This window comes from Amblyomma americanum, chromosome 6, assembly GCF_052857255.1.
Source record: "Amblyomma americanum isolate KBUSLIRL-KWMA chromosome 6, ASM5285725v1, whole genome shotgun sequence".
Lineage (NCBI taxonomy): Eukaryota > Metazoa > Arthropoda > Arachnida > Ixodida > Ixodidae > Amblyomma > Amblyomma americanum.
In genome coordinates this window covers 115,654,872-115,676,444 of record NC_135502.1, presented here as the reverse complement: position 1 = coordinate 115,676,444, position 21,573 = coordinate 115,654,872, and the positions used below count along the sequence as shown (strand labels likewise).

The following is a 21,573-nucleotide window of genomic DNA, read 5'->3' as shown; positions in this document are numbered from 1 at the left end:
CCACTCTGCGCGCTTCTCGTGTCTTAACGTTACACCCATCATTCTTCTTTCCATCGCTCGCTGCGTTGTCATTTACTTAAGCTGAGCCCTTCTGGTTAGCCTCCACGTTTCTGCCCCTAAGTGAGTATTGGTAAGATACAGCTGTAGTACACTTTTCTCTAGAGGGATATTGGTAAAAAACTGCCATTCATGAACTTATAGAACATGCCATATGCGCTCCACCTCATTCTAATTTTTCTAGTAATTCCCTCTCACGATCCGGATCAGCTGTCACTACTTGCCCTCAGTAGGCATATTCCTTTACCACTTATAGCCCCTCGTTGCCAATTGTCAACTGCTGTTCCCTTGCTAGACTCTTGAACACTACTTTGGTTTTCTGCATGCTAATTTTAGGCCTAGCATTCTTCTCTGCCTGTATGACTCAATGATAATAATTTTATTACGTGATCTTACCTAACGATCCAGTGTAACAGCCATGGCCATTGAAGTCCTGAAATAAGGACACCACCAGCAGCAGAAGTCCATTTTTTTTAATTATCAGTAAATGTTTCTACTTCTACTGACCACATGATGCGGGAAGCCGTTAACCACTCCTTATGCCTAAGGCACGACGCAAATAATGTGCATCACCCAGCCTGTTTTGATTACCAAACCGGCAAAGCCGAATAATAATATTCGTCACAGAGAAAATCTCACATGAAATAAAAACGAGGTGGAGGCAGTAGAACAAGGCACGCGCTTACAGAAGAAGAAAGCTCTTTTCGGGAAGGTCGCATCATAGCGTCATTGTGATTGGGTCGGTTCGAAATTAAGCCCGAGTGTCGCGATGGAGGTCGCCCACATTGCCACCAAGGACTTCGTGGTGGAGAACGTGCTGGGCTTCCTAGACACCGAGCAGCTGTTCACGTGCGCCGAAGTGAACCGGCTCTGGCAATCGGTCGCCCTGTCCCTCCTACGCAAGAAGCTCATCTCCGTCTCCGTCTGCTGTGCGCCGGTAAGCCTTTCTTTTTTGACGTTCTTTTGTGTTGTGGTGAGTAGGCTCATAAACAGTTTAACCTACGAGTATCATGCGCGTTGGCTCCTTCGAAGGCGCTATGCCCACAAGTGCAACTGGCAAGGCCACCCTTGTCCAGTTCATGCCCAGCTTTCCTGGACATAAGAGTAATCTGTTTTCCACCAGTAACGAGAACCACGGAGCTCTGTTGAGACATTTTAATTCGTCATTTTTGCGAAATGTGGAGAATTAGGCAAGACTCAGCGCAAAAATGCTGAAATGTCATGGCCTACGTATTCATTTGCTGAAAAACCTTTCATATTAGCTGCTTCCTGCTCTCTCATTTCGACGCGTGTAGAAAACCAAAAGGATGTACCAAACATTCAAAATTCCTCCGGTGGTTTCGTGTGTTGAGCGCCACGCAGCAAGGGGTGGCAGTCGAACAAAGTATGAACTTTTCTCTCGGTTTTCTGGTGTTGCCAGGCAGAGCGGACTCTTGAGCTCTGTTAAAGTCCGGCAACAAAGTTGTGCTGCATTATATTGCAGCAGTGTCATCATGGCACAAGTGCGTGTATCTTGACACACTTGTGCCAAGACGCAAGCTCTTCTGGGGTAAGGTTTTTTTTTTTTTGTATGGGCTGCATGAAACGTTGAGGCAGGCGCCATGGCTGCAATTAAATCGGCTGCCGGTTCTCCTGGCCGTAGTCTGCCTGCAAAAATCTGTGATGCAGCGTGCACTTCCACCTCCCGCTGCAAATCCTTCCAAACCAACTTGTAGCTCTTCGCCTTCGTGGCTTTCGCATAAAGACACGTGATAAGTGACGTCTTAGCGAGAGCGAAGTAGCGGATTTGCATAAAACAGCAATGGCTGTAATCTCATTGCCGCTTTGGATGCTCGTCAGAAGCACCTTGTCTCGTCCTTTGCCACGCAGGGGCTCACCTGTACTGATCTGTTTTCCAGTTTGAAGGGACATTGCATTTGCAAAAGTTGAGTGCATGTACTGGGTCCTGCATCGCATCTATCCTTAGTGACCTAGGTTTTGCTCATTTTCACCTTTTTCTTTATGGCGCAGTCAAACATAATACTCCTCAGTCTTCTGCTTTGAGGATGGCTGTTAAGTTTCAGGTTGTACAGCGCTAGCTATTCAACGAGAAAGCAGCAAGGTATTGTCTTCTAAATGTTGACGCGGTCCCTTCACCTGAGACACGAACTGCCAGTAAATAGCCAAATTAAATCATTAGATATTCAGTATTATTTTAAAGGTGTTTTTTTCATGATGCTCTGAACCGCGCCCCAACGACACACTCCTTTCTTTCCATTGCGCCCGTTCAAAGCTTCCTAAACCATTCACTCTCATGTTCCCTTTAAAAATGCTTTGGGAAAACCTTTCACGAATCTTACCTTCGAGGCTTTCAACCATCAAATCGAAGCACTGCTGAGTGCCGGATATCCCCAAAACATCTACTGTTCAGTAGCAGGGAACCTTCTCATAAATATTGGCCCAATAGTGCAAAACCTCTGACTCCCGCGCACGGCGTAGGCATAAAGTAGCACCCATACCTTCTTTCACAGGTTGTCATATAGCCTGAAAAATGTGACCCAGCGTTACGACATTAAACTCGCTGCACCCCACAAGCTGTCGAAGCTTTGCAGTATGAATGCCCCTTAGGTGCCTCAGTAGCGAAACAGCGGGAAGAAGCACTGAAGGCTCATAAGGTGCGTAGTCTATTTCCCTTCTGCTGGATTAAACCACACCTGTGGGGATGAAAATCATATTCAGGAGATCTAATCTGAGGAAGCTAAATGATGTTATCATTAGAAAACGTGGCGGCTATGGGCCTACATCGCTTTCTGAGTGTCCTATAGTAACTTTTGTTCTGGTAGTACGTTAGGCACAACGGGAGATGTTTGAATGATCGGTTAGCAAAGCGGGTTAAGAATAAAAAAGCACGTCAATGCAAAAATTATGGCAGCCTTCTAGCAAGTCACTGTTCGACCATGCCATGGCGCATGGAACTGCGCTCTGATTTAAAGAACACTGCTGTCATTTAAAAAATAAAAGACTATGTTGCAAGGCAAATCGCCAAGTCAGAGCACATTGCTAGTCAGCTAGTCATCGGGAGGGCTGCGTCAGCACGGCTTCCAATGCGCCCTCAAAGAGCTGGCTTACTTGCTCATGCGTGAACAATTACCTTAGCAATAGTTGATGTCGGGCTAGTTGGTTATTGTGTTGTAAATCCCCAAGAAATTGCACTAAACACGAAAAAAAGAAATACACTTGGTCAGGGCAAGCTCAAACTAGCGAGTGATTTGTAAGAGGCACTCAGCTCCAAATATAGAAAAGTCGGCTCATATGCGTAACACATTTTTATGGCAGCCTGGGAAAGCACGTGCGATAATTCCGACACCCTACGATAGAGAATTCAAAAATTCTAACCCACTACTGAACAATGCCACAGAAGCGCTACTAACGTAGTTCGGCGCATTCTTTACAAGAAAGGCTTCCATGAGCCTCGTAGCACGCGAAATATGCTGTGCCTACCAGACTCAGGGCGCAGCACAAAAAAAAAGCGTACGGCACACGCACGCTCAAGATTGCACAGAAACGCAACAGCCATTCGAATAGAGTTTCGAGTAGAGTTTCGTCACTGAAAGAAGGACATGAGTCGCACTGATATCGAGAACTCGTTAGCAAGAATGTGGGTGTCGTGGCCAATCATTTAGCCATTCTGTTTCTTCGGGAAGTAAACCTCAGAACTGTAACAAATTTCGAAATTTCCGAAAAGTGTAAGGGGAGTGTAAGTCCTCGAGCCTGGAGTAAAGTGGGGCTCTGTGGATAGAGTCACCCAAACTTGCCATGAAATTGTGTTACGGTTCGTAACTACCAGCACCTGCATTTTTTGCCAAAATCTTGGGGGGGGGGGGGGTAGGAAAATAAAAGACAGTGTGTAGGGTGCTTCGATGACCGCCCGCGCATCTGCTACAGTTTAGTGTGGCAGGCTGCGCCCTGGTCCTTGTTTCGCTCAGTTCGTGGTGCGCACAACACACACCCATCCCCATCCAGTAACTCGTCCAGATGTGGCAGGACAGGTGGAAATAAAAACTAACAAATCTCAAATTGTAACAAACGTCCCAAAGAAAGAAATCAAATTTTAAAGAGAAAAGGAGCAACTAGGGCTGTGAAACTAATCTCAGCTATAAAAGAGCGGAAAATAGAGGAGAAAGAAAAGAAAAACCGAAAATAACATTGGAGAGACAAAATGTTTTGGGGTTGCTCTAATCTTCGGCTTGTGGCGAAGGAGTGGAAATGGCATGTTTTCCGTACTAAATTACGAATTCAATCATGAACGTTCAGAATAACAGCTAATGGTAGTCCAGCACCAGTCCACATCTAGTCGTCGCCCGTCGTCATGTAATTTTCCACTGCTGTCATTTTACACTAACGAGTTTCGACACTGCGACGGCAGCTGTAGTTGATCAAAAGAAGAGGTCGCGAGAGTTCATGTAATACTGAGCACATGTACTTAAAATCAGAGACGCACCTCTTCTTGAGGCAAGCCACTATAACTGCGCCACAGAAAAGGGCACTTGTTTCAACATGTATGCAGGACACGGAGGGAGTTCCCCTGGCGTCCGCGCTGGGCAGTGCACACATGTGCGTGGAAATTTTCTGCTCCAAGTTTTCCCGCTACCGCAACATTGCGCGCATGGCGGGAATGCGCCCTTCACTCGTCTTCCTGTCCTACCACGGAGACCTCAACGAGGACAGGAAGGGTAAGTCTTCGTAGATTCCGGTAGGTATTTTTCATCAGAGCGCACACACTAAAGGTTACTATGCTATCAAAGGGACGTCAGTGAACATTAGTGGTTAAATTGTATGAGCGGTTGTGGGAGACTATTCGTACATGTCATTTTGTAAAACTTGGCATAAACAATATACTCCATCTCACAAGACGTTTGCAGCGCTGTGACGGCTGCGGCGTTTTAAGCCAATGTCACCACTTCGCGCACTTTTGCTTGCGCTCCCAGCCACCCTTAGAGCGTGTGGGTGTTGCGGTCACGGTCACAGAGGAGATGCCCTCGGCTCAGTGAGGCAAGCTCAGCCGGAGACCAGCTTTCAAGTGACAAGGGGATTGGTCGTTTGGTGCCCAGCTTTCGCCGCTCGCAAGCCAGAAAATGGGTTGGAGCCAAAGGTTCACAAAACAAAACAAAGTTTATACATCAAACAGATGGCACAGAGGATTTCACAATCACTTGCATGAGAGTATACAAAGTGATTTACAAATACAATGCGACCAATGCAAAGTATCAATCGAGAGAGATTACAATTCAACAGAATCTTTGAAACTAAAGTGCACTAACACAGAGAGAGACAAAAAAAACACAATTTGTTCACCGAGCACTGCAACAGCCCGACGACCTGAGGAGCACGACGGGGCCGATCCGCAGACTGGCACACGTTGCCTCGCTGGTCCGTGGTTGGTCGAGTGGTGTGCTCCCGGGAGTCGAGCGGACGCGCTACCCTGAAGCTTAAACGGCGGCTCGGGCTAACAGACGTCGGTTGCAGCCCCTCGTTTATAGGCGCAGTCCGTGCCTGTTCTCCGCGCCAAGGCAGGCGTGTACATACACGCAGTTTCAACTGCACAAGCTCCTTCTCCTTCTCGCGCCGGGCGCGCGACCCCATTGGTCGGAGACAGCCTTCGAAATATTTCTGGGTCTTTCTTGAGAAGCGAAGACGCCGGCGGGAGAGCGAAGGGGAGAGGGTATCACTTTAGTGCGGTGAAGGTCACGCCCTCCGTCGACGGTGAGTATAAACTACTCAGACATTCTAGAGAATCGACGCCGCGCGCGTCCATGCCTCCCTCGGCGCCGCGCCGGCGAGCTGAGTGGAAAGGGCAGCAGCACACGCAAAGTTACGCGCTCACTCCGGGAATCCTTCCCCGCTATTGTTTTGTTTTATTTTACCGCGCGCGGTCACGATTGCTTACGCGCAGCACCGTTTTTTCGAATATGCACCGAATTTTGTGACGGCCAATCAGAAAAAAATGAACTGCAAAAACGTATTCCTCCGCTCCCTCACCTCGTAACCGGTGGCTCCATCTCTGGGAGCGAAAGAGCATCAGTATCCAGTTGCTGCCGCCACGATTCCCAGCAGAGTCGGTGGGCGCCATGCTTACGAATGGTGGCACACCACTTCGGAGTAAGCCTCTCCTCTACCTCGGCAGTGCTGTGGTCGTGCGAACTTTTTCTTGTAATTAGAGTAGTGAACGAAACACTGTCCTAAACCACCTTTTCACTTTCTACGTTAATTGTCTGAAAAAGAGTCTCAACACTACTCAAATAATTCAGGAACCATTTGTTGTCTTCTTTGGCCCTGACTGGACGAGACAGCTGTAGGTTTCACAGCGCTGCAAACGACTTCTGAGATGAATTGTGAGCAGTTGCATGCTGCCGTGTAATCTACTAAAAATAATCTGGTACTTAATAAGAATCTGAATCTACAACCGTGCAACCGCAATGTTTGTATCCAGTTCAAAAGTAGATTATGTAGGGCACGCCAATAGTACCTTTGCCTGCATTCACTAGCTATTCGGCACTGAGATCCAGACTGCCATCACTAAAAAAGAAACTGAAATATATGGCTTGAAAAATAGCGAATCGTAAATTTTGGGGTTTAAAGTTCCGAAGCGATACATGGGCTATGAGGAGCGCCCAATATATAGTTGAGCGCTACGGATTAACGTAGACAACCTGGAGTTGTTTAACGTGCACTGGCATCGCGCAGCACGTGGGCCTTTTTTATATCGCTGCATTAAAATACAGTCGCTGCGACCGGGGTCGAACCCGCAACCTTGAGATCAGCAGGTGAGCGCGAGAGCCATTCAATCGCCGCAGCGGCTGTTATGTCTTGAACCGTGCAGGAACCCGTGGTTCCTCCTGTTTTCTTCGGCCAAAATCAGGAATACTCGTATAGTAGAAAACGGCGTTATTTAAAGACAGAACGCGTGTATAACACAGGTCAAGTAACACCACAAACAAGCCTTAAACACCATTGCTCTTCAATTAAAGCTCATAGAGAACTTCAGGTGAATGAGCGGAAAAATCCTCTCGTTTTCTTCGGCTTCTTGCGCAGTGGTGGAACGCCTGCGGGAGTTGCTGCCTTCCGATTCAGTGATTCTGTACTTCAAGCTAGAGCTTGTTGGAACCATCGACGAGGCGGATGACGCAACGCATGAGGGCGTCTTCGGCGAGTTCTTGTTCTGTGCCGAAACTCACCAAACACCGCAGCCGCCGCTAGCTTTGGACGAATCAGACGACCAGCAGACGTCGCACAGCCTTTTTGCTGCCGGGTTAGTAACTTCTCACTCGCTATTGACCAAAGCCACAGGCAATGAAAGCCCAATTAAAAAATGTGGTAAGGGTTTAATTTAGTTAAACTGATTAGACGTTAGAAAGCACGTGTCTATTCTTCAATTGAAAGTGGCATTTAAGCACCGCCTTAAGGGTATGACGCTATTTCTTTATTGGGTTAATGCCCATATATGCAGAAATGGTCATTTTCTACTTAACACTGATAGATCACGGCGAGTCCTCATACCACTATCAGCAAAGTGTCGGAGCGGTTATGCGCTGCGCCACTGCACTGGCAGGTGTCCGTTTCTATCGCAGCCACCGATGGGGATTGTGCGACCCATGTTTCTCTTCCCGAGCAACCACTCGCGATCAATAATGCCACCTGCCACCTGCCTCCCATAGGCTACGGGTGTTACGACGCTTCTTCAAACTTAACCCGAGCTTACTCGGCTAAGCTCGGGTTTGTTCGCAGCTCAAGACAAGATGACAAGATTCTTTCTCGGGGTTGGTACGTCTGGAGTACTGCATCCGCACTAAAACAAAAAGACAGACCCGTGTAAAAAATGCATCACTTTTTGTCCTAACGACATTTTTTTTTGCAGTATATTAATGCGAGAGTGTTAATGCCCCCATATCAGAAACATTGCCCGGAGTGGCCGTGGAGACCGTTTTATCCTCGTAGCCGGAGCGACCAAAGCTCATATAGAATGTGGCGCCTTGAGGAAGAGGGAGAGAGAGGAGCCCCCTCCTCTTCAGAAATTTCCGGAGAAGCATCCTAGGAGCAACCTATGTTACTTGTCTTTGTGGCGCCATCAGAACCTGCCAATCCAGATTTTGAGCAAACTGACCGCAGTGGAACGTGGTAGTTAATCATTGTCCGCTATTGTCCGCGAGTGGTTGCTTCGTAAGAGTAACCTGGGCCGCACAAGTCCCATGGGTGGCAGCAACTTCCATCGCCGACCAGTGGCGCATCGCTTGACTACTGCACCACTGCGCCGGGAGAGGTGTCAGGACTCCTAGCGATCTATGCATGTAAAGTCGAGAATTACCAGTTCCGGACATATGGGCCTTTACCCATTAATGCTATCGTGTCATACCCTTAAGGCGGAGCTCAAGTGTACTCTGCATAATTCCTTGTTGTACTGCAGTTTTTTTTTGTAGCTAATAGATGGTTGGTGCTTTTCTGCATAAACTAAATAAATGCTTTGTGAATTTCTGTTGTTGCTACAAGTTATGTTTCTGTTGTGCTTTTCGACTGGGAAGGGCCATTCAGGCTCATGTTCTATTCGTTCGATAAAAACGATGGCAAAAACGTCAGACCCGAAGCGTCTCTAAAGCCAGACCGCCCACTAAACACGAAAGACACGAGATGGCAGGTTTATCGGTGTTCGTCCGCTTTAAAACACCGCATCGCCAGGCGAGAACACCGGTAAAACGGTGCACATGATATCATAAACACTGAAGCAGCACCAGCAAGAACTGACGGTGCGCTAACGAGGTCCGCAATCGTTCATCAGCCGTCTCTATTGGAGTGGTTGTCGACATTCGGAACCTTCCGAACGGTGTAGAAAAAAACACCGTACGGCAACTGAGACGCAGCGAGGTCGAATTCCTGCTGCTGTTCAAAAGAACGCGCCAGTGCAACTGTGTACTTTTATCTATTTCGCTTAGTTCCGGAACGAAGCAGCAAGTTTTGGTTTCGGTCGAGATGCAATCGACAGCAGGCGGCGCAAAGGATCAGAAGAAGGCTATAGAGTTGTGAGTGCGGACGCTGAGACTGTTAACGACGTAGGCGCTAGGCCTAGCAGCGCCAGCGGGACCGTCTCGGATTGCGTCGCAGAATTGAGCACGGCGGGTTGTCTGCAGCCTCTCTTGGAACGGATATCGTGAGCGGCGACTTCGCGCTTGACACTGCTGCTTTTCGATGCGCGACGGGGAAAGGAAAGATGGATGCTTAACCGAGTTCACTGAAGTGGATATCGTAACCGACGGCTGAGCTTGCCCCTCGCTCTGGTTTGCGAATGGCGCTATGGCGCCGTTGTGAGCGAATTGAGACAAGCGCTTGCTTTGCCGCGCCCTTGGCCAGCGGGAGAGAAATTTCTACCTCGACACTGCTGTCCGGAAGGATATTTTTGAATTCCTGCCGTCTCACAGCCGTCTCGCCGTCATGGTAAGTGATTTTGCGTCTTAGATATCGTTGTATGATAAAGACGTGAGGAGGCTTGTGTGGAGCGCTGAAGTACTGTGCTGCGGAATGGAGCAAAACATTAGCGCAGTTTTATTAACGACGCGCTGCCAGTGTATGGGTTGTTTTATATGACTATGCGCCAGCGCTTGAGCACCTGAATTGTCAGTCAATCCCACTGCCTGCGTTAAAAGTTCGCCTTCATTCCGCAAAGCACCGCACGAGCGCTCTGTACAAGTCTGCTTGCGTCTGCACTGAAGTACACCTTGCAAGCGGCTGTAGGTTTTCGGCATTTTTATTTTAGTGCCCTCCGAAGCATTTGTGTACTTGTAGTTTGGATATGTGCAGCATTTTTGGCCACTTTTAATTTCATTGATGTTCGCAGAACGAGGTATGCGGCATCGCTATTAACATTAAAAAAATCAGGTTGCTTTTTCTAAAATGCCATGGTTCCCCACAAAAAACATAATTTTGCTTATCGTGCGCGTCGCAGCAAATGAATGGGCTCAAAGATTCTGAAGCGCATACTTGTATTCTTCCGTCACAGATTAGGCCGGCACATATAGAATTCCAGTCTGATTATTTGTTGCTTTCGGTCAATGGCGCAATCTTTGTCACTGGAACACGAGTGAAAGCGATAAAGCAACGGCTGTCAGTTCTTGCCTTATGTTCTGCGATTCGTTGCGGCATAACTTCGATGGGTGCAGTATAAACGTGCTGTCACTATTTGTGAAAATATGACAGCTGCTTTAATTTCAAAGCATCACATACTTCATTGCCTTGCTCACCATCATTATTGGAGTCAGTAATTCGAACGACATACCTTTTATTCATAATGATTTGTTTGGTATCAAACCTGACTGGTCATGGTTCTATACAGGTTCTAATCTATGAAGAACTCCAAGGTTGCATCAGTTTAATCTACAAGCAGTACCAAACAGTTCACAGTTAAGTCAAAAAGAAAGATGCCCCCTGCAACACTTGTAGGTATTTTTGTGCAAATTATTGGGGCACATAGGCAGGAACTGAAATTTTGGTACAAAAATAGCAGCTCAGTATTGTGACATTCCGTGTGTGCTACGAGGATCCACGTTCGACGGCGCGGCGTAGACGGAGACCCGTGACAGCGGCATCATCAATTACCCAGCCATGCTCTTTGAGTGACGACCAGAACAACCGGACCCGCCGCCGCCGCCGCGGGGAAACAGGCTTTATCCTCCCCAATTTCCGGGCACATTCCAGGACAAGGGAGCTGTCAGCGGGCCAGAGCGCGCCGTACCACAGCCGACGCTATGCGCTACCGCGAAGACAACATTCTTTCCCTCCTTCCCCTTTCGACGTGGGCTATCGCCGGGAAGGCACCCACAGCTTCCCGCCGTGCCTCGTGAACAAAAGCGCATTCCCAGAAGGGCCGCGACGGACACCTGTCATGGCGGACAGGCAGTACTCGCCAAGAATGTGGAAAGACAGGCGCTAGTGAATTAGCTCCGAAGAGAGAGCATGTGTATACTCTCACTTGAGAGAGAGTGGTTGCGTTTTTGTTGTTTATTTAGTTTGTATTGTTAACAGACTCTGGGTTCGAGGCTAAGCCCAACCCAAGGGGTGGTCCCCATCTCGCATGTTATTTTTCATTGGAGAATTGATGCTTTGGGCGGGCCACTGAAAATGACCGCCCTTAGTCCTTTGTTAATCAAGTGCTTAAAAGCGCATGTAAACGGATGCAGTCCAGTCTGAGCTGGGGCTCCATGCTTAGCATGTAATGTGATGCTACTTAGGCACTAACCTGCCCGGTCGATGAGTAAAGTAGTGCAAAGTTTGTTCTTTCGTAAATTCAGTTCTGCTTTTTCCAGTTTAACTCTCTGTATATGTATGTTGTAAAATTATGCTCTGCTGTCATCATCTACAAGCTCGCCTCCTGTTCATCTTCCAAGCCGAACGACACTAGAGGAAGGGTTTGTGAACCATCCTCGAAGAAACGGACGACTATTGAAATTCTACTGCATACACGCTGAGGACGACATCGTTCGCCAAGAGGGCCTTCAGTGCCGAAGCCCGACGGCGTGCAGCTTCTGCCAGCAACCGCTCGAGCCCAACTCCGGAGCTACTCCATCGCCCCCATGAAGTCGTCGGCACGTAAGCTCGGACGCCCCAGCCTCTGATGTATAATCTTAATCATGTGTAATTATTGAATATACCTGTTTGTTTAAACTGAGCCATACGGTGTCTCTTTGCCTCTCCGTCCCGTGTGGACCTGCGCATTATGGAGGTCATAACACTGGTGTCAGAAGTGGGGTGGATAAAGCCTGTTTCCCCGCGGCGGCGGCGGCGGGTCCGGTTGTTCTGGTCGTCACTCAAAGAGCATGGCTGGGTAATTGATGATGCCGCTGTCACGGGTCTCCGTCTACGCCGCACCGTCGAACGTGGATCCTCGTAGCACACACGGAATGTCACACTCGCTCACCCTCCAGAAGAATGTTCTCCGAACATTTGAGTCCACGCAGCTCCCCTTGTCTTTCTGAATCGCCTCGCACAGTGCGTCCGACAAAACACTTTTCGCTGCACTCAACACCACTGCACAACACCATATGCCTCCGCTGTCAATACTGGCGTCTCCAGGGGCAGCACTGATCTTCTTTTACAGATAAACATGAAACTCAGCACCCAAGCCTCTCCTTTCTAGTCCAAACTGGACGAAATAAATTTACCACAGTTACAAAGGAGCTCCCACTTCTAGCACGATCACGGCACAGACAAAAATATAGATAACGAAAGGAAGTAGGGCAGGTTCTGCATGCGCTCCGCATGCTCTCCTGTGAAGGTGTTACTTAATGACAGAAAGGTTTAACTACCAACTCCGATAACTTAACACATAAGCACATAGCAATGTTATGAGCTGCGGCATTACACAATTCTAACCAGTTCACAACTCCGCTCTGTTTACGCCATTAGTCCGACTTAGCTTTCCGATTTCGCAGCGGATATCGGCCTTCATGAGTCATACTAAGTAAGTCTGTGCCCCTTTGTCTGCTTTGGGACTCGCGAGGGCTCGTGGCAGGAGCCTCTCCTGGCGTTATCTGCGCGGCAACCTCGCGCGCTTCTTCTTCTAGCAATGCATGAAGTAAATGCGCGCAGATAGTTCGCAAGAAACGCCCTCTCCTGCATTTGTTCGGCAGGCGCCCGAGGTGACGGCCGGAATGCCACCGGATTTACTTCATGCATTGCTAGAAGAAGAAGCGCGCGAGGTTGCCGCGCAGATAACGCCAGGAGAGGCTCCTGCCACGAGCCCTCGCGAGTCCCAAAGCAGACAAAGGGGCACAGACTTACTTAGTATGACTCATGAAGGCCGATATCCGCTGCGAAATCGGAAAGCTAAGTCAGACTAATGGCGTAAACAGAGCGGAGTTGTGAACTGGTTAGAATTGTGTAATGCCGCAGCTCATAACATTGCTATGTGCTTATGTGTTAAGTTATCGGAGTTGGTAGTTAAACCTTTCTGTCATTAAGTAACACCTTCACAGGAGAGCATGCGGAGCGCATGCAGAACCTGCCCTACTTCCTTTCGTTATCTATATTTTTGTCTGTGCCGTGATCGTGCTAGAAGTGGGAGCTCCTTTGTAACTGTGGTAAATTTATTTCGTCCAGTTTGGACTAGAAAGGAGAGGCTTGGGTGCTGAGTTTCATGTTTATCTGTAAAAGAAGATCAGTGCTGCCCCTGGAGACGCCAGTATTGACAGCGGAGGCATATGGTGTTGTGCAGTGGTGTTGAGTGCAGCGAAAAGTGTTTTGTCGGACGCACTGTGCGAGGCGATTCAGAAAGACAAGGGGAGCTGCGTGGACTCAAATGTTCGGAGAACATTCTTCTGGAGGGTGAGCGAGTGTGACATTCCGTGTGTGCTACGAGGATCCACGTTCGACGGCGCGGCGTAGACGGAGACCCGTGACAGCGGCATCATCAATTACCCAGCCATGCTCTTTGAGTGACGACCAGAACAACCGGACCCGCCGCCGCCGCCGCGGGGAAACAGGCTTTATCCTCCCCAATTTCCGGGCACATTCCAGGACAAGGGAGCTGTCAGCGGGCCAGAGCGCGCCGTACCACAGCCGACGCTATGCGCTACCGCGAAGACAACATTCTTTCCCTCCTTCCCCTTTCGACGTGGGCTATCGCCGGGAAGGCACCCACAGCTTCCCGCCGTGCCTCGTGAACAAAAGCGCATTCCCAGAAGGGCCGCGACGGACACCTGTCATGGCGGACAGGCAGTACTCGCCAAGAATGTGGAAAAACAGGCGCTAGTGAATTAGCTCCGAAGAGAGAGCCTGTGTATACTCTCACTTGAGAGAGAGTGGTGGCGTTTTTGTTGTTTATTTAGTTTGTATTGTTAACAGACTCTGGGTTCGAGGCTAAGCCCAACCCAAGGGGTGGTCCCCATCTCGCATGTTATTTTTCATTGGAGAATTGATGCTTTGGGCGGGCCACTGAAAATGACCGCCCTTAGTCCTTTGTTAATCAAGTGCTTAAAAGCGCATGTAAACGGATGCAGTCCAGTCTGAGCTGGGGCTCCATGCTTAGCATGTAATGTGATGCTACTTAGGCACTAACCTGCCCGGTCGATGAGTAAAGTAGTGCAAAGTTTGTTCTTTTGTAAATTCAGTTCTGCTTTTTCCAGTTTAACTCTCTGTATATGTATGTTGTAAAATTATGCTCTGCTGTCATCATCTACAAGCTCGCCTCCTGTTCATCTTCCAAGCCGAACGACACTAGAGGAAGGGTTTGTGAACCATCCTCGAAGAAACGGACGACTATTGAAATTCTACTGCATACACGCTGAGGACGACATCGTTCGCCAAGAGGGCCTTCAGTGCCGAAGCCCGACGGCGTGCAGCTTCTGCCAGCAACCGCTCGAGCCCAACTCCGGAGCCACTCCATCGCCCCCATGAAGTCGTCGGCACGTAAGCTCGGACGCCCCAGCCTCTGATGTATAATCTTAATCATGTGTAATTATTGAATATACCTGTTTGTTTAAACTGAGCCATACGGTGTCTCTTTGCCTCTCCGTCCCGTGTGGACCTGCGCATTATGGGGGTCATCACAGTATTTATCTGAGCATCTGATGACTACTTTTTAGGCACAGAAGTTACTCAAATTTAGGCATTGAAGTCACGAGCCTTAGCAAATCTTGGGTTTTGCGATTTTTTTAGAATGAGGCTGGCACAAAGCCCTGGTGTTTCGTTATCTTACAAAGAGGTGGGATGCAAACAGTGAAAGTAAGGAGCTGCTGACCCCCCAAGGAATTTTCTTTAAAATTCAGGCATAGGTACTTAAGCAATTAAAAAAAACAATAGTAGGAATAAGGAGCCAGTGTAACTGCTGCAACTATGCTCAGTTCTGAAAATAGAGTACATTCATGACTAAACCAGATAACAGCATACTGACACGCTGCTATTTTAGGATTTGCATTGCTACTGTATCGTTTTCACGCGTGTTCACTACCACTCTTTTCAAATAATCCAATGTTGAGACGGTCGTGGTTTCTTTAGACTTGCACGAAACTATGGAGAGGCGATCACCATTATTTGCTTTTGCGACTGTGGTTTTTCATTTTATTGAAAAATGGTAATGAGGTCTGGATACAGTGCAGCTATTTTCTATTTTCAGTTGGAAAAGAGTGTTTTGTGTTGTAGACTTCAATGGCATCCAATCATTGTGGAGTTCTACTTCACAAGCTGTGTATAATGGCGATATACACTTTCAACAACACCATACCAGTTTTGTATTTTTAGGTCTTCATTATACACACGCAAATATGAGTCAGGGGGGTACTGATTGTTGCTTCCCGGGCTGTTATAGGTGCTCAAAATGTGATTCCCTAGAGAACATTTGTGTCTTCGATGCTCAGCAAAAATTCCTGTAGTCGCCATATGTTTCAAATGTCACGAATAAAGCAAGAGTGGTAGCTTTCGTGTGCAGCTGTACCTTTCGAATACGCACTTTGTATCACGCTTCCTTATGAGCAGTGGCTCACCATTGTTTCTTTAGCCTCTAGTTCGATTACAGTTAGGCTGTTGCTGCATTGGTTGCAATTAAATGAGGTTGAGCAGCTCAGTTGTCTTATAGCTAGAATATGGTTTTCAAATCTTTGGCAGGGAGGCCATTGCAGCATTTTGTTTAACTTTTTCATAATTGTGGTGGCCCATTAAATGTGATCATGGCTCTAATGGACAAATCATGTTTACAGTCGCACCTCTGTAATATAGACACTGGTTTCCGAGCAAAATTCTCAAAAAGTGATTCATCCATACTAACGAATCATGAATGAAAAAATTTTGATACAAAACTTGTCACCAAGGTCTCCTGCACATAGTGGTGGGCAATGAAGTTGAAGCTAGACAGTGTTGATAGCTCCAAGCACATTAGCCTGGTTACCATTATCTTTAAAAATCGGTCAGTGACATGTTTGAACCTCGCATTTCTTTGACATTATTCTTGAAACAATTGGGTTGAGCATAGTTTTTCTATGTAAAATTTCTCACTTTGAGGAGGGGAGACCACCTTCTCATGAATTCATACCTAGGAGTGTAGTCTTAATGTGCATTATACTGAAATGCGAAAGTATTTTTTTGCACTTCTACAAGTGTTAGAAATATCAGTGATATTTTGTTTTTAATTTTGCAGGACCAAGCACTTACAGCATGCCTCCTCACCTATCAAGGCGCAGTTTTCCTGTTCATTGGCCATCACCTTGTAGAGAAAACCTCATCGCTTCTGTGGGTATTCTACTGTTTGCAGCCTTCTGGGTGTTCCGTTTGGAAAATCTAAAGAAGGCACTCTGTCTGCTGACCTTTCTTGAGAGTGCTTTTAGATACTTGGCTTAAAATAAACCACGCTTCGATGGTTTTGAGTTCATCAGTTTTTAAAAACCACTGTCTTTCCTTCACAGCTGCCTCTTCTATCTGCCTGTACATGTTTTACATGTCTAGTTTTTTGGTACTGTTTGGAATACTGGTAGTGGAACACAAACTGTGCTGCTATAACTTCTCAATGTTGACATGATACAGCTGGGCAGAGCGAAGAAAAAGGAAAACAATATCAGCATGAATCTTTGAGAAAACTGATGTCTAGCCTTTGTCAAAAAGTACAGAGCCAAGGGGTTTGGCTTCTAAGCCGTGTAATAAGGCCTCTGAGCATCCATGGATGTCCAACATTCATGGTGGTCAAGGCAAGAATTTCTGTACCTTCAAGAGATCTGGAATGCTAGCGATGCATAACAAGGCTCAGAAGCGAATTCCTTGGGCTCTGAACTTCGACAAATGCTGTACTCGCATTATGTGGCAGCATCGAAAGACATGACACAGGAACAGCAACATTTCGTTGACCCTAAGAATCATCACCCCACTGGTTTCTTGTCCCTGCATGGGCTAATCATGGTTTTCCTTTTTGCATCTAGCTCGGATAGCTTCCCGGGAGCACTGTCAGCATTTTGTATTTTTTGTTTTTTTATAGACTTCCCATTCTGCCACATGACACATTTGCTAGCATTTATACATATCCTTTAATTAGGAAAAATAATGCTGATAATGGATTTGGTGAACAATTAAGTTTTCAAGCAAATATGTGCTTAGACACAGGTCTTCAGAAATTCAATTACTTATTTAATCACAGAGTTACTAGTCCTTAGTCTGATCAGTTGCCATGGGAACTTTTCTGAAATTTTTCTTCACTTCATCCTAAAGTGAAGGTGATGAATGCCTTTTTCCCGATCAAGCAGAATGCATGTGTCCTTAGCGCTTTGACCTTAGCCCATGTGTTTTGCCTTGCCTGTAGTGCGCACAGTCTTGTAATACTAGGTTGACTAATTCTTTGTGTTTCGGCCTGAGTCATTACTTGTTAGCTAGATTGAAAAGCATGTGTGCATGTGTTTCTGTATTCTAATTTTTTCTATATAATTTAAGAGTGCTGCTGCATTTTATTTGCGACAGGCTCCTTCAAATGGGTGGCTAACATATCTTTCGGGGCACATAAACTTTCTCTAGAGCATAGGCCTCCATATATTGAGTGTAAAGTTTTGTTTTGTGTTCTTTTTATGTGATTGTGTGTTAAATTGAATGTATTGTATACGTTTTCTAAGGTTATGTTCATCCTATGTGTTTCTCAAGAACAAACACAAACATTAGAGGTTGGATACCTGTGATATTTTACTGTAGATTTAGTGGGCTGCTTTAGGATGCCTGTTTAGTATTTCTTTTACTGTAGTTTGTAATCTGCATCTTGAAGTTAGCCACTTGGAATTAGCCACTGGGAATTGTCTGGTGCATAAAATTTTTTTAGCTAATCTTATCTGACAGCACCAGTTAGTCTGAAGTGTAGCGAAGTTTTCAAGTCAACTCTGGATTGTTTTTCAAGGATTTGCTATTGTATCGTTTTGATTACTTTCAGGTGCTGATTTCAAGTTAGTCCCTGTCTCTAATACCTGTCCAAGAATTGTGGTTTCAAGTGTTGTTTATTGTCCTCCATTCAAAAAAATAAAATTGTAATCTACATGTCTTTGTGACCTTTACTTTACGCAGGCTCTTCAATTTCTTTTCAATTGAATAAGCTTGACATGTTAAGCAGCCTTTTAATGCTGCTGGTGTTAATATTTCAGATATGTGTGTAGGTTAGTAACTGACATTTGTGATAATCCAGCGCAATTTGTAGCGGTGGTCTGTGTAATTCAGTATTTTCGAACATCCAATGGAAGGAATAAGTCGCATGCACAAGTTAAATTGCGAACAGTGTTTTGAGGACGTGCTAGTAACAATGTTCTGTAAAGTGCTTAAAACTGCAGTCTCGGAAGAAAAATGTCTAACAAACTTACACAGGTGCCTTGTACTACGAAGGTAAAATCCAAGAACTATATTTTTGTTCGAAAATAAAACCACAGAGCACAAGCTATTTGCAATATTTTTGTGTAATCCTTACGGCGAATCCTTCTGCTTTTATCGACTTTGAGGACTTATAGACTGGATGAAAATGGTGCTCGAAAAATATTTTCAATGCGCGAGTGGAGCACGGAATTCAAACTTTTCTTTAAAAAGGTCCATTAGGGACTGAAAAAATAAGTGACAGTAATGAAAGGATTTTAAGGATACAATATACAAATGCATTCTTTTTAAAAACTTCTAAAGGCAGAGAGATGGCAAACATTATTGGTCCAATGTGGAGAGGCCCGCAAGTGGCTTGTGCACCATTCAGGTCCTTTAACTTCAGGGATTCGGCTTTTGGACCACAGTGAAGAGATGGTATACTTTTACGAGAAGAAAAATGTGTTGCAGGAATTTGGCACGTAGATCCGTTACCACGGTCTTGTTTCCAGTTTCATTGCCTGTCGTTTCCCCAAATGCTTTTCTTGCCCATGGCGAACCACCCCGTCAAGATACTTTCGGCTAGCGCTGGAGCCATGGTTTTTGTATTTTTCATAGAAGTGCCGTATACACAGCGGAGTCAGATTAAAGACGTTTCCTTGCCGCCACCGCTGGTCTCGTTTTGTTTCCGCGATGTACGGCAGTACGCTGCGACGTGACTGCGATGTCGTGTGTATGCATGGCGTCACGATCGTGCAACGCAGACATTAAAGAGGAGGTGAAGACAGCGGTCCGATGCACTTTGTATCCAGCGTTCTTGCCCTGTTCCTTACAGTACTACTTCGTAACGGCATGGACGGAACGGGGCTGGTTATTATATCTCAACATTGAAGTTCGATTGGGCTTTGTTCATGATTACAAAGCGCATTCGAACCTGATTATTGTGATTAACTAACTAGCCCCGTTCTGCCTATATAGTTAGCAGTTCTAGTGGCCTTGTAAGAAAGAGCAAAAATGCAATATAGAAAAACGGAGCGCTGTCATCACCTCCTCCTCCTAGATGCCGGCGTTGCGAAATATTGGCGCCTGCATAAACACGACACCGCTCAGCGTATCGCCGCGGTTGAAACCTCCCATTGCTAACCAGAAGTGCATCGTCTGGTGTAAAAATCTACACCAAATATACTCCCATTGTCAACAGCAAGTGCTTCGTACTTTTTGGTGTAAAAATCTACACCCAATCTGCTCCCTTCGCCAACCGTAAGACCTCCGTATTTTTTGGTGTTGAAATCTACCCCAAGTCTAACGGTGTATATCGAACCTCTATTTTGAAGGACGCTAGAGGACAAGCCAAAAACACCCATCTGGGTTGATTTGTGTTTAGTGTGCGGGCTAAGCGTGTAGCTCAAGCACACACGTAGATAGGCCATCAGTACATTGGGGTCATGGATGTTTCTGGCCGCCCGATCGTAGCGTGTTTCGCTTTCCTTCTCGAAAGATGGATCGCTACGTTGCAAGAGCAACTTTAGAGGTCAAGAAGAGAGTTCTACCGGCGTATGCTTGTCGCACGTAGGGCGCAGTTGTTGGCGTCCGCCTCGCCGTACCGTAGAAGCCGAGAGCCTTCTTCATAAATGTCGGTTCTTCACCGCAAGCGTGGTTGAGGAACCCGCCTTTAAATGCCGGTAGCAAGTTCATGAGTAGTCATCACATTCTCGTTTGTCACTCCAGAGTCCTGAGTTCCAAGAGATCAAGAAAAGGTTGCTGTGCGACTAAAACAGGACAAGAGGGAGCCCGCAGGAATGTTGTGTTACAAGAGCGCAAGGCTCCTTATGTTCTTCCAGGGAATAGCTCTTATAATTGTGTTAAGAGCGTTGAAAAATAGGCTAAGTTTAACTACCAGGAGATATATCTTACTTTTCGTCTCGTTATTCAGCATTAAGCTGCAACTTACGCACACAGGTTCAGAATTTTGTAACGGCATGCTCCACATTGCGTGAACGTCCCCTATAACAACCTTTCGTGTTGGAAATATGATGTTTCTGAGAACACCCTTAGGTCCCTGAGATTATTTTTAATGCGTCACTCATCAGCAAGACACGAAGAAACTGCTGCACGAAGGGGACAAGGACGGCGCGGAAATACTAAAGACAGACATAAGCTTAGACTATCAACTTTGCTTCATGAAGGAATGCGAGGCATGTTTATAAGCGATCTCAGTAGCTCACTTAGAACCTAATCCAACGGCGTGCGCGTGAAAAATGCTCATCCAGCGGTAATCAAACGAACAAGAATCCATATCGCGCAAAAATATCCAAGTGAAGGTCATTTACTAAGCAGGCCCTTACTAAGCAATAATAAAACAACCAATCACTCGCTTAAAGCAAACACGCGAGTCTCACTAATGCTAGACAAAAGCAACGACAACAAGCAGAGTGCTACCAAAAGGTTTCGAATCTATAGCCACTAGTGCATGCAACCAAGAATGGCGGGCCAAGCCCCCAGATAATGAGAACGCACGCACTAGTGCATCTTCAAAAGACTACGTCAACTAAGTCATCGTTATACAAAGGAAGCGAGAGAACTTTTGACACCCATAAAAACCAGGAATGAAGCAGAAACACTATAAAAACTAAGTACAAAGCTAAAAATCTCGCTCAGAACACAGATATCGCATGACATGATTGCAGCTGTCTTGGCACTTATTCAATCGTAGTTGAGCTTCTGAGAGCTCTTAGAAATACGCTTTAGTTTAGAGAAAACTGACGTCAACCAATTATTTATTTTTGCCCAGCGTTTCGGGACCAGCTTGGTTCTTTCTTCAGGGGTGACATTTTGTGTGCCAGCAGCAGCGGGGGGCTGCCTTCGCTCTGCCATTGTTAGCACGTGGCACAGTCCACTAACGTACGCGGGGGGAGCGTTCCTGGAGTCCTATTCATCGGCGCCTTTGTGAGCCGAATGTGCCATATGACTCGACATGTCTCCTCATGAATAGGTTTGGCTCCACGGCCAAGACGCTCACCTCCTCAAAGGCTCTCCGGTGGTCAGCGCGTTCTTAGTGTTCGGCGAGAGGGTTGGCTTCTTAGTTCATTGGCCGGATGTCATTCTTATGTTGCGTTATTCATTGGTGCAGGTATTTTGTATCGCCGATGTATTATACCGGGCACTTGGAGCCCCCCGCTGCTGCTGGCGCACACTTTA

The 21,573-nt window shown here is 46.5% G+C and overlaps 1 protein-coding gene across 1 annotated transcript in view; it reads left to right on the top strand.

The window, feature by feature from the left end:
- The first annotated feature begins 756 nt into the window (after window positions 1-756).
- LOC144094944 (uncharacterized) overlaps window positions 757-21,573 on the top strand; it is a 32,323-nt gene continuing 11,506 nt past the window's right edge. Inside the window, exons 1-3 of the mRNA XM_077628813.1 lie at window positions 757-994; window positions 4,604-4,769; window positions 7,129-7,345. Of these exons, the coding sequence (XP_077484939.1) occupies window positions 827-994; window positions 4,604-4,769; window positions 7,129-7,345 (551 nt within the window). The 5' untranslated portion in view covers window positions 757-826. The remainder of the gene's footprint in view (window positions 995-4,603; window positions 4,770-7,128; window positions 7,346-21,573) is intronic.